At 58.9% G+C, this 12907-nt stretch overlaps 1 protein-coding gene across 18 annotated transcripts in view; it reads right to left on the reverse strand.

Moving 5' to 3' along the window:
- Positions 1 to 12907, reverse strand: part of DGKZ (diacylglycerol kinase zeta) — a 40621-nt gene that overhangs the window by 5184 nt on the left and 22530 nt on the right. For 6 of the 18 annotated variants that reach the window (XM_045524143.2, XM_010964616.3, XM_045524139.2 and 3 more), the window contains exons 2-19: positions 6670 to 6778; positions 6249 to 6344; positions 5911 to 5988; positions 4683 to 4739; positions 4213 to 4281; positions 3238 to 3309; positions 3012 to 3128; positions 2842 to 2913; positions 2452 to 2547; positions 2088 to 2170; positions 1934 to 1994; positions 1741 to 1854; positions 1509 to 1649; positions 988 to 1066; positions 770 to 825; positions 543 to 605; positions 378 to 451; positions 178 to 289 (exon numbers count right to left, since the gene is read on the reverse strand). In XM_045524143.2, coding sequence (XP_045380099.2) covers positions 178 to 289; positions 378 to 451; positions 543 to 605; positions 770 to 825; positions 988 to 1066; positions 1509 to 1649; positions 1741 to 1854; positions 1934 to 1994; positions 2088 to 2170; positions 2452 to 2547; positions 2842 to 2913; positions 3012 to 3128; positions 3238 to 3309; positions 4213 to 4281; positions 4683 to 4739; positions 5911 to 5988; positions 6249 to 6344; positions 6670 to 6778 — 1549 coding nt within the window. Of the gene's footprint in view, positions 1 to 177; positions 290 to 377; positions 452 to 542; positions 606 to 769; positions 826 to 987; positions 1067 to 1508; positions 1650 to 1740; positions 1855 to 1933; positions 1995 to 2087; positions 2171 to 2451; positions 2548 to 2841; positions 2914 to 3011; positions 3129 to 3237; positions 3310 to 4212; positions 4282 to 4682; positions 4740 to 5910; positions 5989 to 6248; positions 6345 to 6669; positions 6779 to 7087; positions 12374 to 12907 lie in introns of those variants that run through there. The other 12 variants (XM_074372104.1, XM_074372103.1, XM_074372107.1 and 9 more) reach the window with 8 other exon arrangements.

The raw sequence follows: 12907 nt of genomic DNA on the forward strand, positions 1-12907 counted from the left end.
TCCGGACAGAGAACGGAGGGAGGGTGAGACCCCAACCAGAGAAAGGAGGAGAGGGTGAACTCTCCCATCCTGGCTGAGGAAAGGAATTTTGATCACCCCCTCTCTTCCTGGGCACTGTGGGGACAGAGGGCAAAGCAGGGCCCGGGCTTTGGGCAGTCCCTGTGCTGGCCCACTCACCAGGGACGTCATGGTAAAGCCAATGACCTCGAGGTAGCCATCATCGTGCCGTTGGGGCTCAAAGTCATGGTGCTCCCCAGGGTGGCCCCAGGGCATGGTGCCTGCACAGTACCTGGAGGGGAGGGTAAGACAATGGGCCTCAGAGGACAGTCTTACAGGATGGAGACAGCAGGGCCCACACAGAGCCCTTCCCTCCTCACCTGGGGATGTTCAGGAAAACAATGCACTGGGGTTTCAGGTCCTGAATTTTGGGGGTCAGGTCTGTCCCATCACACTGCAGGCAGGAACGGCAGAGGGTGTTGAGGGTATATGTACCGAGGTGGTCTCCCTCCTGCTAGGCCCGCCCACCAGCATGGCCCACTCACCACCACACGTATGTGCTTGGCCAAGTCCTTCGAGCTGCCCATTAGGAAGTCGGAGAAGGCTGTCTGTGGGAGACAGAGGGCGTCACCATCTGGTGACAGGGAATTTCCTTCACCACTGCCTGGCAGGGGTCCTGAGGCCAGGTAGACACAGGCAGGCGGGAGGCATGGGTGGTAGGACAGGTGTGCGTAGGAGTAGGGGGTTGTAGCTGGTAGACCCCTAGACTCACCCCGGCATAGAACATCTTGTTCCGAAAGCGGCTGTTGAATTTCTCTGGGTTGGCCTCTGGGTGGTGACAAAAAATAGGGGACAGTCAATAGTTTTGAGCCTGCTGGGGCTTCCCAGGCTGGGGTTTCCCAGGCTGGGGTAGGGAGAGAGGGCTTGGGGACCCTCCTGTATCCCTCCCTCCCTGGCCTCCCAAGGCCTCCTCAGCAAAATGTTGCCAACCTCGAGACTCGTGAAACTCCAGGGTGACGTGGGCATCAAAGCCCAGGCTGAAGTAGTTGTTGAAGACATCCAGAGGCAGCTGGAGAAAGGCCGAGGGACCGGCATGAGGGCTGCTGTGCTCGCTCAGCCCCTGTGTTTTCAGAGGCCTTTTCCACAGGTTACATCCGGGAAGCTCTTCCCCAGCCTGCCCGCCTCAGGCCCTGCCATCTCCGCTCCTGGGAGGCTCCGAGTGCCCCACACACAAGAGCATCCCTTTCCCAGGCTTCACCTCCCCCATGACCCTCCTCCCCTGATGTTTCTGTAGGAGCCCATGAAAGTGGGGACTTGGTTTTGTTCTCTGCTTAGAACAGTGCCCAACAGCGGTAGGTACTCAGTAAATGTGTGCCAAGTGGCTAACAAGTGTCGTCTGAGGTGAGTACCATTATTCCCTCTTCCTGTGAGGAGGCCAAAGTCTGGAGAAATGAAGACTCGTCCAAGGCCCCAGAATCCCAGACACCCCCGGCCTGCCCTGGCTGACCCACCCGGTCGGTGGCGCCCTCATCTCGCTCCTCAGGCCCCGCCTCAGGGTTGGGCTCAGCACGGAGGTCCCAGCGGTCCAGCTGTACCACGTTGCCCTCCTCCACATGAGACAGGATCTTGGACACAGGCTCATCTGTGTAGCCCTGTGGGGAGGAGGTGGGAACTGAGCTCCTCTTGAGGCTGGGCCTCCCCCACCACCCACCCACCTCAGCTCCCCACCCCATGGGTTCTCACCCCGCCCCAGTTGAGGGTGCGGGCCAAGTCGTTGCCAGTGCCCAGAGGCAGGATGGCGACAGGTGGTGGTGGTTTTAGGCGCAGCTGGTCGAGGGTGGAGAGGATCCAGCCGACCTGGAGGGGGCAGAGCAGAGGAGGTCAGGTCAGAGCGGCGAGGCCCAGGCCCAGGCCTGGGATGGGCAGGAGCACTCACCGTGCCGTCCCCTCCGCATGCCAGGATCCGCAGGTTGTGCACTCGGCGGTACATCTCCAGCCTGGGGTCAGGAGACAGGAACGGGGTCAGGGTCTGTGTGCCGGACCCCGAGCATCAGGTGAGCCCTCATCACCATCCCCTGGCAAGTACTTACGCCTCCTTGGGTCCTCCCTGGCTCAGGTCAAAGACTTGCCGGGGATTGAGATACCAGAGGAAGGACTGGATGATCTTGGCGCCCTGTGGGAGACCAGGAGCCAACAGGGACAGGGAGGAGGGAGTCAGGGGTGGCAGGCTGAGGTGGGGAGAAGGACATGGCTGTGGGAACCAGGCACAGGAAGAAGTGATGGGTGGTGACAGAACTGGATTTTCTCAGGATCCCTCAGAAAGAGGGAGGAGGCAGAAGCCTGCAGCAGAACCTGGGAACAGCTGCTGGAGGGGGGGGGGTTGGGGAGGGGGACAGCAAGCTTGATCCCATCCCTCCCCAGAGGGTCTCAGTGAAGGGTGGAGGCCATGTGTACCTGGTTGCCCCCACTCTTGGGGTTCACAAACACCAGCAGGGGCTTCATAAGGGGGGATGGGGTAGGCCTGATGATGAAGGGTCTCCAGCGGCCCTCCTTGGAGACACAGAAAACCCGTAAGGCTCCTTCCTGTCCTGGTGGACCCTGTGCCCATTCTCAGCAATGCCCCTGGGTGCCCCCCTCGAGTGACACCTCTGGGTCAGACCTTACAGTGGGTCTGACCACAGAGAAGCAACTTGGATCTGACCTCCCACCCTCCTCAGGGCCCCAGAGTCCAAACTGACCCACCGATGCCTAAGCTGGTAGAATCAACCCAGGGGCCTCAGTATTCCAAAAATAGGTCCCTCTCTCCTGTTCCCCTCCCGTTGCCCACAGGGCCCCAGGTCTAACCTCAGGCCCTTTCTTGCTGGATTTCCTCTTGAAGGATGCCCTCTTTTTCTTCTTGCTTGCTTTGAGGGTATTCTGCAAGGAAAGCAGGGGTGTTGTTGACAAGGCAAGTGGGTTGGGGTGGCTGGCAGATCCCAAGTGTGGGGGGCTGTCAATGTGCAGGCAGGACTCACCTGGGGCCTGCGGGCACGGAGGATCCAGGTGGGTGGGATGACCACGGCAGCATGGACCCCCAGGGAGCATGGCTCCTCAATCTGCTGCAGCATGAAGCAGGACACCTTGCTGTGGTACTAGAGGAGAGCGGTGGGCGTGGCTGAGCTGGACAGAGCTGAGACCTGGGGACCCCAACTCAGCATAGCCCAGGGCACAGCCTGAGGGGGCAGGGTGAGCACCACTCACTGCTTGCTTGCACCAGGAGCAGCTGATGGCCACGATCTCCTTGCTGTGGAAGGTGAACTTCTGCTGGAAGCCCTAGGGTGGACAGGGTGGTCAGGGCACCGGGGCCGGGCCCAGAGCAGCAGACCTGTCCTTGTCTGTTACTAACCTCTCTCCACCCAGAGAAACTGAGCACATTTTTTAAAAATAAAAGAACTGTAAAATGAGTTTACAGTTACAGAGCAGGAGGCTGAGCCAGGCACCCAGGACTCTGAAGTTAATTGCAAAGTGTCGGGTAGCACGTATGATCTGCTGGAAGTGGGTCCACAGATAACGCCTACCTGACTAGGATCCCTCCTTCCCAAGCCCAGACCCACCAGGCCACGTGGTGTGCTCTTCAAGTCTTTATAGTACCAATCACATTCATTCCCCTGTTCATCCCATGCATGTTTACTGTGGGCCTACTGTGTGCCAGATGCCGCTGGACACAGAGTGGATGGAGGAAAGAGGGACAAGGCCTCTCAGCCTCCTGGAGCCTGCACTTACTGAGGGAGAGACACACAAGAAGAAAACGACAAATAAGTCAGCAAAATCACTGTGGACTGTGCTCAGGAAGATGGCCAGCAGTGTGTCTGGGAGCTACACCTCCTCCAGGAGGACAGGGACCCGCTACCCAGTTCGGTGCTTGGCATCCAGTAGGTGCTCAGTGTGCATCTGCTGAGTTAATGAATAAAGAAGTCTATACGCTTCTCAAAGGGCTCTGTCTTGACTTCAGAACAGATACCCTGCTCTAGAAGAAAGCTTTTCCCTCTGCTCCCCGGCTCAGCCCAGGGGCCTGGGTGTTCTGGCACTGACTGAGCACCACAGCCAGGCTGGGCGCTGGGACTCTGCACTTGGGGTATGCGGTCAGTGATGGATGGGCCACACAAGGCTCGGGGGGCCGCAGGGCCCAGAACCAGTGGGCAGCAGGCTAGTCAGCTTCCTTGGACTGGGCCTCACCTTCCCACAGTGCCGACACTTGCCATCCTGGCGTCGCCTGTGTACCCAGTGGTGCCGCACAAAGGTTGGCTGGTGGAGGAGAGAAGCATCACTGGAGTAAGTAAGGGGTGGGAGCCTTGAGTATGGCCTGAACCCCTCAATATAGCAACAGTGAGGATGGCACTGAGGGAAGCTCTCTGCAGTCCTACATGTAAGTGAGAAGGGCCTGAAGACTTCTCTTCATGGCCTGGAGGGAGGGGCTCAGGCTCTGAGGAAAGACAGAGAGAGCTAGCAGGCACAAAGGCCATTGGTGCCCCACCTCTCTGCAGGCAGGGCAGGCCAGGCCTGCCCCTTTGAGAGCCTCAGAGTCTCAGCCTGTACCCTGGGCCCCAGAGCAGTCTAGAAGGAGCTGACCCCCTGGTGGCACTCTGAAGACACTGCAGAGAGGTCCACTCGGGATAACTGGGGCCCTGACTATCCTGGGCACTTACCTCACGGATATTCCTGGAGCCTGATTCACGGAAGGATGGCTTACAGCGGAAATTTATCTGTGAAACATTGCAACAATCACCAAAACATCAGAACTCCCTTTGTGGGGTCAGGCGTTTGGCCACCCACTCCAGGAAAGGGTCATTCAGAGTCATCCTCACAAGGTAAGGAAAGCCACCAATCATTCTGGGAGCCCTGAGAATGTGAGACACCTGTACTGAGAAGCTCTCTGGCACCCCTGCGCCTCTCCAGAAGGAACCTTTCCTTCCCCTGCCCAGTCTTCTGGGATGAGGGAGACCACAAGTTCTGTATCTATCTCCCCGACTAAATTGGCACCAAGGTTTACCCCTCCTATACTTTTCCTCACCCTTCAGCACTTCCAACTTAGGTTGTACAGGCAGCCCACTCCTTGCTTGCTGACTGGTTCCTGGAGATCTTAGCTCATTTGTGGAATCCTGGTTTGATTTTCACCTTAGCAGATGGTGCTGGGTCTCAAGTGCCTGGGGCTACATTTGTTTTTCTTTTTCTAACTGCTCCAGCCTTAGCAAAATTGGCGGGAAATCTCACCCTACAGTCAGGGAGTGGGGGAAGCAGTCCATGTTAGCCCTGTTCTTGCCATTCCTAGGCCTATGGGATTTCTCTTACGCTGGTCTGGGTTTCCGCTGCCTGGAGAACCCTAAGGGCCATGGCAGCCCTCCCACCCTCTGCCTGGAACCCCCTGCCCAGCATTCCTTCTACCTCCCTCTCTAGAAGCTAAGGGCCCAGACGTGCCCCCAGCTGCACACATGCTGTGGACAATGGTCCTTGGGGTATGGTCTCTACAGTGGCAGTCTGTAGGGGACAGAGCTTGGCTTCAGGGCTACACAGGACCGGCCTAGACACAGCTGAGTTAAGAAGCTTCCGCAAGGCAATGGTCCCTTCTAAGTGTTAGTTTGGGAACTGACAAAATTATGTCTTGGCCATCATTCATTACTTCATCTTGTAGAGTATTAGTTAATGAGTCCTACTCTGTGCTAGGCTTGTTCTGAGCAGTGCGGACACAGCAGCAAATAAAAGGGGGGAAGCCAGGCTGCAAATGCAGGCCTTTTGGTTCCAGGGTCCTTGGTTCTTCACCGCCCTGCACAGTAGGGCCCCCTGGTAGGCGATGTCTGTGTGACATGAGTGTACATGTACAGGTAACTTGTGTGTACTCAGAGGGGAGGGACAGGAAAGCCTAAGAACCATACTCACCTTCTCCAGCTGTTCAATGCAGGGGGTGTGCACCACAATCTTGCAGGCGGCACACTTTCTCCGGGACACTGATTTCTGCTGCAGAAAAGAGAGGGCTCCTGAGGCACTAGGTAACTCCATCCAGGATGCTGCCTCACGGCAGGCAGAGAAATCCTGGCACCTGCCCCAGCAAAGCTGCCCTCTATGTGCAGGGAAGCCCCAGCCCTGGCATCAGGACACAGCCCCCATTCCTCTCGCCATCCTTGGGCAGCCCACAGCAGGGGCACTCAAGCCGGCATACACGCTTCTAGACCCGGGTCCACCACCAGGGGGCAGCGTGCCACCCCGAGCTCACTCACCAGCATCTTAGCAACACAGTATTGCTCTCCAACATAGCAGAAGTCCCCCGACACGTTGGTCTCAAACCATATATGCTCCCCATACGTTGCCGACTCCTAAACCATGGGAGGAGCATGCTCAGTTCACGTCTGCTGCCCAGACCACCAGTCCACCCCTGCCCTGCCCCACCAACCCTCCCTCTCCCAAGACAGATCTGCTCCAGCCACCACAATCTACTTTGCTCCATCCTGTTTTCCCCACTGTCCCTTTGCTTTAAGGACTGGCTCAACCGTGGCCACCCCAGAAAGTCTGGCCTGACCCCAAAGGTCCCACAGGCCTCTTGCAGCTGCCCACAGTACCTCCAACCCCGGCAGTTCCTGTGGCCCTGAGCCTGGTGCAGGGCTGGTCCCCATCTACCCCTCCCAGCTCCGGGCCACTCACGCTCCAGTCCACAGTGCTCCGGATCTGCCGCTCAGGCTCACTGCACGGGGCCCCAGGAGCAGGAGGAGGCGGTGCCAGGTGCTGGAGGCCCGACTTGGTGATGGCTTTCCTACAGAAAAGGAGAACGCTGAGGCTGGCTGAGCACTTGGCGACTCTGCTTCCTTCCTCTCACCTGGGATCTCTGCCCTCATTGTGACCTCAACTCCAGGCCAAGACAGGGAGGGCAACAGGGAGGGTAGAGGACGCCCCATGGAGCCCAAGACTCTGAAAGATCCCCAAGGAGACTGAGCCTTCCTCACAGCCCTTCTGTGGTGCACGGGCTTCAGACCATGGCCCAGAGCCACTAATGAGCCAGGGGCCCTCACGGCAGCCCTCCAGAGGTCACACCACTCGCCCTGCTGGCCGCAGCTATACCTACACAAGCAGGGCACTCCAGGTCTGGGGTCCGGCTGACTTGCGGCGCAGGGCTACCTGGCGCCTGCGGGACAGTGGGCGCATGCGGGCAGGCATCCCGGGACCAGCTGTGGAACCCGAGGCTCTTCGGCTCCCAGGGACGGGGTGTTGGCCTGAGGGCCGCTGCTGGCTGAGGCGCCGGTAATAACCGTGCAGGCCCCAGAGGGCGTGGTCGTACACCACATCGGCGGGCAGCAGGTGGGAGGATGCCCGGCGCCGGCGCCAGCGGGGAACAGGCAGCAGGGGCAGGGCGCCCTGATGCGAGGGTGGCCCTGGTCCCTTGGTGCCTGGCCAGGCAGCGCTCAGTGACGCAACTGTCACCTCCTCCTCCTGGACCCCCTCCTCCTCCTCATCATCGTCCATGCCCACGAGCCCGGCCAACAGCAGGGGTGCGCCCAGAAGCTGGGCCTGGACAGTGGCAGGCTGTGGGGTGGGCACCTCATCCACGGTGAAGCGGGGGTTGCAGGCGGGGGGTGCGGTGCTGGAGCGCCGGCGGCTGGAGCGTGGGGCCCCCACGCCACAGCTCAGGAGACAGCCCTGGAGCTGTGCACTGGAGCGGCGCCGCTGCACCAGCGAGGAGGAGGCCTGCCCGGCGGGCGAGCGACGCCGGGCCTTGCCCGTGGGCAGCCCCACGCCACTGGGCCGCCGCTGCCCCTCTCCAGGGCCTGGCGCCTTCCGCTGGAAGCGTCTCCTAAAGAAGGTCTCCATGGCAGGGGCAGGCGGGTCGCTGTTGGGCACAGAGACCGGGAGCATCAGGAGCTGGGTCAGGCCAGGGCCTGTCCTGTGCCCAGAAGCCCAATCACAGCCTCTGCCCTCTGAGCAGAGAAGGGACACTTAGGAGGAAAGGGAGTGGTACGTGGCCTCTGATCTATGTAAATGGGGTGTTGGGGCTACCAGAGGATCCAGCAGGGAGCCCACAGCCACTGCTGTTGGATGCATTAGCGCTCTCCCTGGTTCCGCCCCATGCTGCCCCAGGAGTACAGCTACCCATTTGCCTCCCCCAGTCCAGGCACCATGATCCATAAAGCTCTGGCCTAAAGGACTTCAACTCCCTTGACAGAAGCTGATGGAAAAGAAAAAGGAAGCTGGAAGCCTGCAGTCAGCCTAGATAGACTGAAGGGCTGAGGGCAAGGCTTTTTCTCTTGTTGGGCCTTTATTTTGCCACCAACACAGAGTAGGTTAGGCTTACGTGTCCCCTCCAGGGACATGGCACGAACCAAGCCATGGTAAGAAAATGAGGCTCTCTGAAGAAAAGTTCAGTCCTGATACGACCCCCAGACTCTCAGCCTCAGTATTGGGGTCAGAAATGGAGAGGATCTGACATCTGCCTTAGGGATGGAAGGCCCCTGGGAAGCAAGGCCCCCGAGAGCTGGAGAGGCAGCTGTACAGTGCGGGAAGCCACCGGAGGGACTTGGTGTGGGAAGCCGCAAGGGACCTGAGCCAAGAGAGAGCCTTTGGGTTCTGGGTGTGTGCGTGCTCTGTCTCTGAAGGGCTAATGGTAGGAACTTTTCTGGTCTCATCCTTCTGAAGAGGCACAGTGCAGACATTTGTGTGTAAAAGTGCTGGGCGATGTCTGAAAACCTTTCCAGCTCTGCCACTGAGGGAGTCTGCGAACTGCAACTGGACCAGGGAGCCAGTGCTAGAAACTTGAATGCTCAGAATTCCGGACACTGAGCTGCCCAGAGCACCCTCCTGCAGGAGCCTTGGGGACAGTTCTTGCTCAAGCTACCCACCTTGACCTGGTTTGAACATGGGCTCCACTTTCTTTGCCAGCTCACCCAGCCCACTGCCCCTTCTGCACAGTGGCCCTCACCTCTTCCTCATAGTGGGGGAAGGGCAGGGAGCCTGGCACGCTTCTGGGGGGCAATGTCTCCAGAGTGCCCAGGGCCACCTGTGTCCCGCCATCAAGTACTCTCTTGGGTCCTGGCAGCCACCAGGAGGTCTGAGCCATGGCCAAGGGACATCTGCCTGGGGCTGAAGAGAGAAATACTTCTGCTGCAGAGGGCCTCTCACAGAAGTTAGGCCTGGAGGATTGAAACCCTGGATAAATGGTGGGAGATGATGGGCTTGAGGAATCAGGCCTGGGCTGCAAGTCCAGCACCTACTCCTCCCACCCGCAATCCCCATGCTTGATTTGCTACTGCCCTGTGGGTCAGGCAGGCCGGGGCCCTGGATGGGAGGGAGGGTACTGAGAAGGAGGCAGATGGGGGCCAAGGTGTGTGAGCTCCTGTGACCAGTGAGTGGTGAAGGCAGTGTTTGGGCCTGCCTGCTCTGGGCCTCTGCCTTACAGTCCCCAGCCTTTGCAGGTGACAGGGAGAAGGGCAGGAGAGCTCTTGGCTTCCTCCTAAAATCAATATCTTCACAGCTAACTTTTACTGAGTGCCCACACGCATCAGGTACTGTACTAAGCCCTTTACAAACACATGTACCATTTTATAAACCTCAACATCCTAAAGAATACTGTATCATGTCCCCGTCTTGATGGGAAACTGAGGCACAAGGAGGTCACCTGCCCAAAGTGCACAGCTAGTTGGTGTGGAGCCAGTGCTGGAACTCACCTCCACCTGAGGGCAAAGCCTGTGCTCAGAGATGTGGCGGAGAGAAGGGTCCTGTGTCTTGGGTTTATGGTGGGGTGGGGGAGGGAAGGGAGCCATCGTGAGAACAGTAATGGTCCCATTCACTGAACACCTACTATGAGACAGGCCCTGGGCCAAGTGCTTTCCTTTATCATCTCGTTTGAGCCCTTCTGCCACCCTTGAGGTGAGCAGATCAATGGCTCCATTACAGAGAAGAGGAAACTGAGGCTTGACTGAAAACTGAGGTGCAGTAACAGGCTCTAAGGTCACACAGTTGGTCAGCGGCAGAACTTGGACCTGAACCCAGGTCTGCTGACGTGGGGTCCACTCTGCACCTAGGAAGAGGAGCCCGAAGGCCCAGCTGCCCCCTGCTGCCAGAGCACAGGCTTGCCAGCATTCCCCCAGGGTGTCAGCTTTCCCCACCCGCCTGGTCAGGCCGCCCCGTGACAGCTGCCCAGCCTGGAGATTAGTCACCCGAACACACCACCTGATGCTAGTGTCACCCAGAAAACAAAAGGCCACAGTCAGTGGGGGGAGGGGCGGCAGGCGCTCTGCGGTGGCGGTGAGGGGTGACCCTGCCCGCTGCCCCAGACCCAGGCTGACAAGAGGGGCTGGGAGGAGGAGGTTGCCTGCCCACCACCTCCCCACACAGTGCTCCCTGGCGCTCTGGCCCACATGCTGCCCACAGGTGTCCTCAGCTGCCTGAAGCTGCGGTCACTACAAGGGGGAGCAAGGCAGGCTGGTGCTGTGTGACCGTTGCAAAGCAGTCCCCTCATGGGTCTCAGTTTCCTTGTTTGTCCAAGGAGGTTGTCAGACTGGCTGATTTGACATTTTATGACAAGCTCTCCTTTAAGGCACCCACGCCTCTATACTCCCAGCACTCCCTGCCCCCAGGCCCGAGGCTTCCTGTTCCTCTGGTCTCCATAGAAACCCCTGTCCTCTGGTCAGCAGCTGCCTGACTCCTGACTTCCTACGTCTGCCGAGGCTTCTTCTGAGTCGGGTCAGAAGCCAGGCCTGATCTCAGGCCTGTCCCAGCCTTTCCTCCGCCTGCTCTGAAGCCTCTTCCCACAGCACAGGCCTGAGCGGCAGCTTCCTCTCACCTCATGCTCTGTCACCTTCCACTCCCCACACAGTACATGTAAAGGTCACCGAAGGAGGCCCTACAGGGTTCTGACACCAACAGCAGAGAAAAACAGCTGCCCCACAGCCTCCTGGTGGGGAACCTGGGGGAAGCCTGTCACACCCAAAGAGGATAGTGGGGAAAGGACTCATGGGCCCCATCAACATCCGGTAGGCTGCAGGGAGCCTGGGGAGGACAGAGGATGCCACACAGAGACATGCACGGTGCTGTCTGGCTTGCACCCTTGATGAACAGCAACGAGTGCGGCTGCGGGCGGCCGAGCTGAGGCAGCTGCCGGGGGTGAGTGGACATGAGTGTCCCAGCTTCAACAGCTGTTGGCTAGAAAGGCTGGGACTCCTGGCCTCCCAGCCCAAACTGTCTCATCCCCTATGTTCATTTCAGTGGAAGAGCCCATGGGCTTTGGAATCCTATGTTTACCACTGCTTTCCTGGACTGACCAACAAACTTTTCTGAGTCTCAATTTTCTCATCTGCAAAATGGGCATGATACTACATAGTTTAGAAGGTTTAATCTAAGGGAGATTCAGATGAGATGATGGTATAAAGTACCTGACAATGCCCAGCATTGAGAAGGGACATGGCAGGGCCTATACCCACAGCAGACATCAGGGTGTGTGGATCATGCCACCCCCTGGGGTTTGTCTCTGCCTACAGTGGGGGTGGGAATCCAGAAAGGGAAGCAGAAGTACCCAGGATGGCCACCACCCACCACACGAGGAACAGAGCCTGGCAGAAGGAGCCACCTGGGTATCTGCTCATGCTGTTGACAAATGCCTGCTGCCCCTGGCACCAGGCCTGGTCCCTAGGGACTCCTCTGCCACTAGAGGCCACCCTGTGGGATTCAGCCAGAGTGCACATTCTACGCTGTGTGCAGGGCCCCACATGCCCCTCTTCCTGGTGAAGGCTGGGAATGGTGTGTGGTGGCCACACTTGCAGCAGCCCCAGAGCTGGGGCCTGGAGCAGCTTCCCTAGGGGACGGCTGATCAGAGCCACCTCTGGCTGCTTTGCTCCCACAGCCCTGAGGTTGCAGGGAAGGAGGCGGGGGGCCTGCCTGGGGGCCTGCAAAGCAGGGTTTCCAGGTCTTTACTCACTAAAGGGATCCTGCCCAAATCAAACCAAACCAAGCCAAACCAAAATGCACACTGAGGAACAGGGGGGCCTGGATGCAAGGTGAAGGAGGCAACTGGGCCAGTAATGTTTACCTCAACAGCGGCTGCCCTGGCTCAGGGACAGGAGCTTAGCCTACCCTTTCCCATTCCCTTTCCATCAGCTTCAGGAGCCTTGACTGGGGATGGTGGTGCCTAGGCCCACCCGGATCCACCCAGACCCAGACCCACCCAGACAGATCCAGAAGAGGAGGGAGCAGAAGGCAAGGAAGGGTTGAGGGGAGCCCCTTTGACCTGATCAGGAAGGCAGGGCGGCGGGCAGGAGGTGGGGGAGCCGGTGGGGGCCAGGGTCCCTGCTGGCAGGCAAGCCGGGCTCTGGCTCCAGCTCCAGCTCCAGCTCCAGGCTACCGGCCTCCGGCTGAGCAAGTCCTAGTTTGGAGAGCGAGCTGCTGTGGCTGCTCCTCTGCCCCCACCCCCTCGCCACCCTCCTCCCCCAGCCTGAGACAGCCGTTATGAAAATAACCCGATTGGTAACCGACTGCACTTCCTCTCCCAGCAGTGCAGCAGGCGGCGGTGGGCGGGCGGGCACACACGCGCCTTGCCTCCTGGCTTCTCTTCCCAAAGTCCCCAGAGCCAGGCTGAGCAACAGCCCAGTAGCCTCCCGTCTACCTGGCACCCGTCTCAGCGCAGCCCCTGCCTCAGCTTCGGGGGCGGGGGGGAGTGGGGGTCACCCACTGGTCAGGTTTTCTGGGGTCTGAGGAAAGCATCTGAGACAGCTAAGCATTGGCTCCAGACAGGATAACCACAAAAATAAATATCTGTGGAGTGTTTCTCAACTTACAAAGTACTTTTTCACAAGCACTATCAGATACGAGGCTTATAATTCCCCAGTACAAGTGGCATTTCGGTCCCAGCTGAACCACCAGGGTACCTGAGGCTGGTGGAGGCCTGGGATTTCCCATA

This window comes from Camelus bactrianus, chromosome 10 (genome assembly GCF_048773025.1).
Source record: "Camelus bactrianus isolate YW-2024 breed Bactrian camel chromosome 10, ASM4877302v1, whole genome shotgun sequence".
Lineage (NCBI taxonomy): Eukaryota > Metazoa > Chordata > Mammalia > Artiodactyla > Camelidae > Camelus > Camelus bactrianus.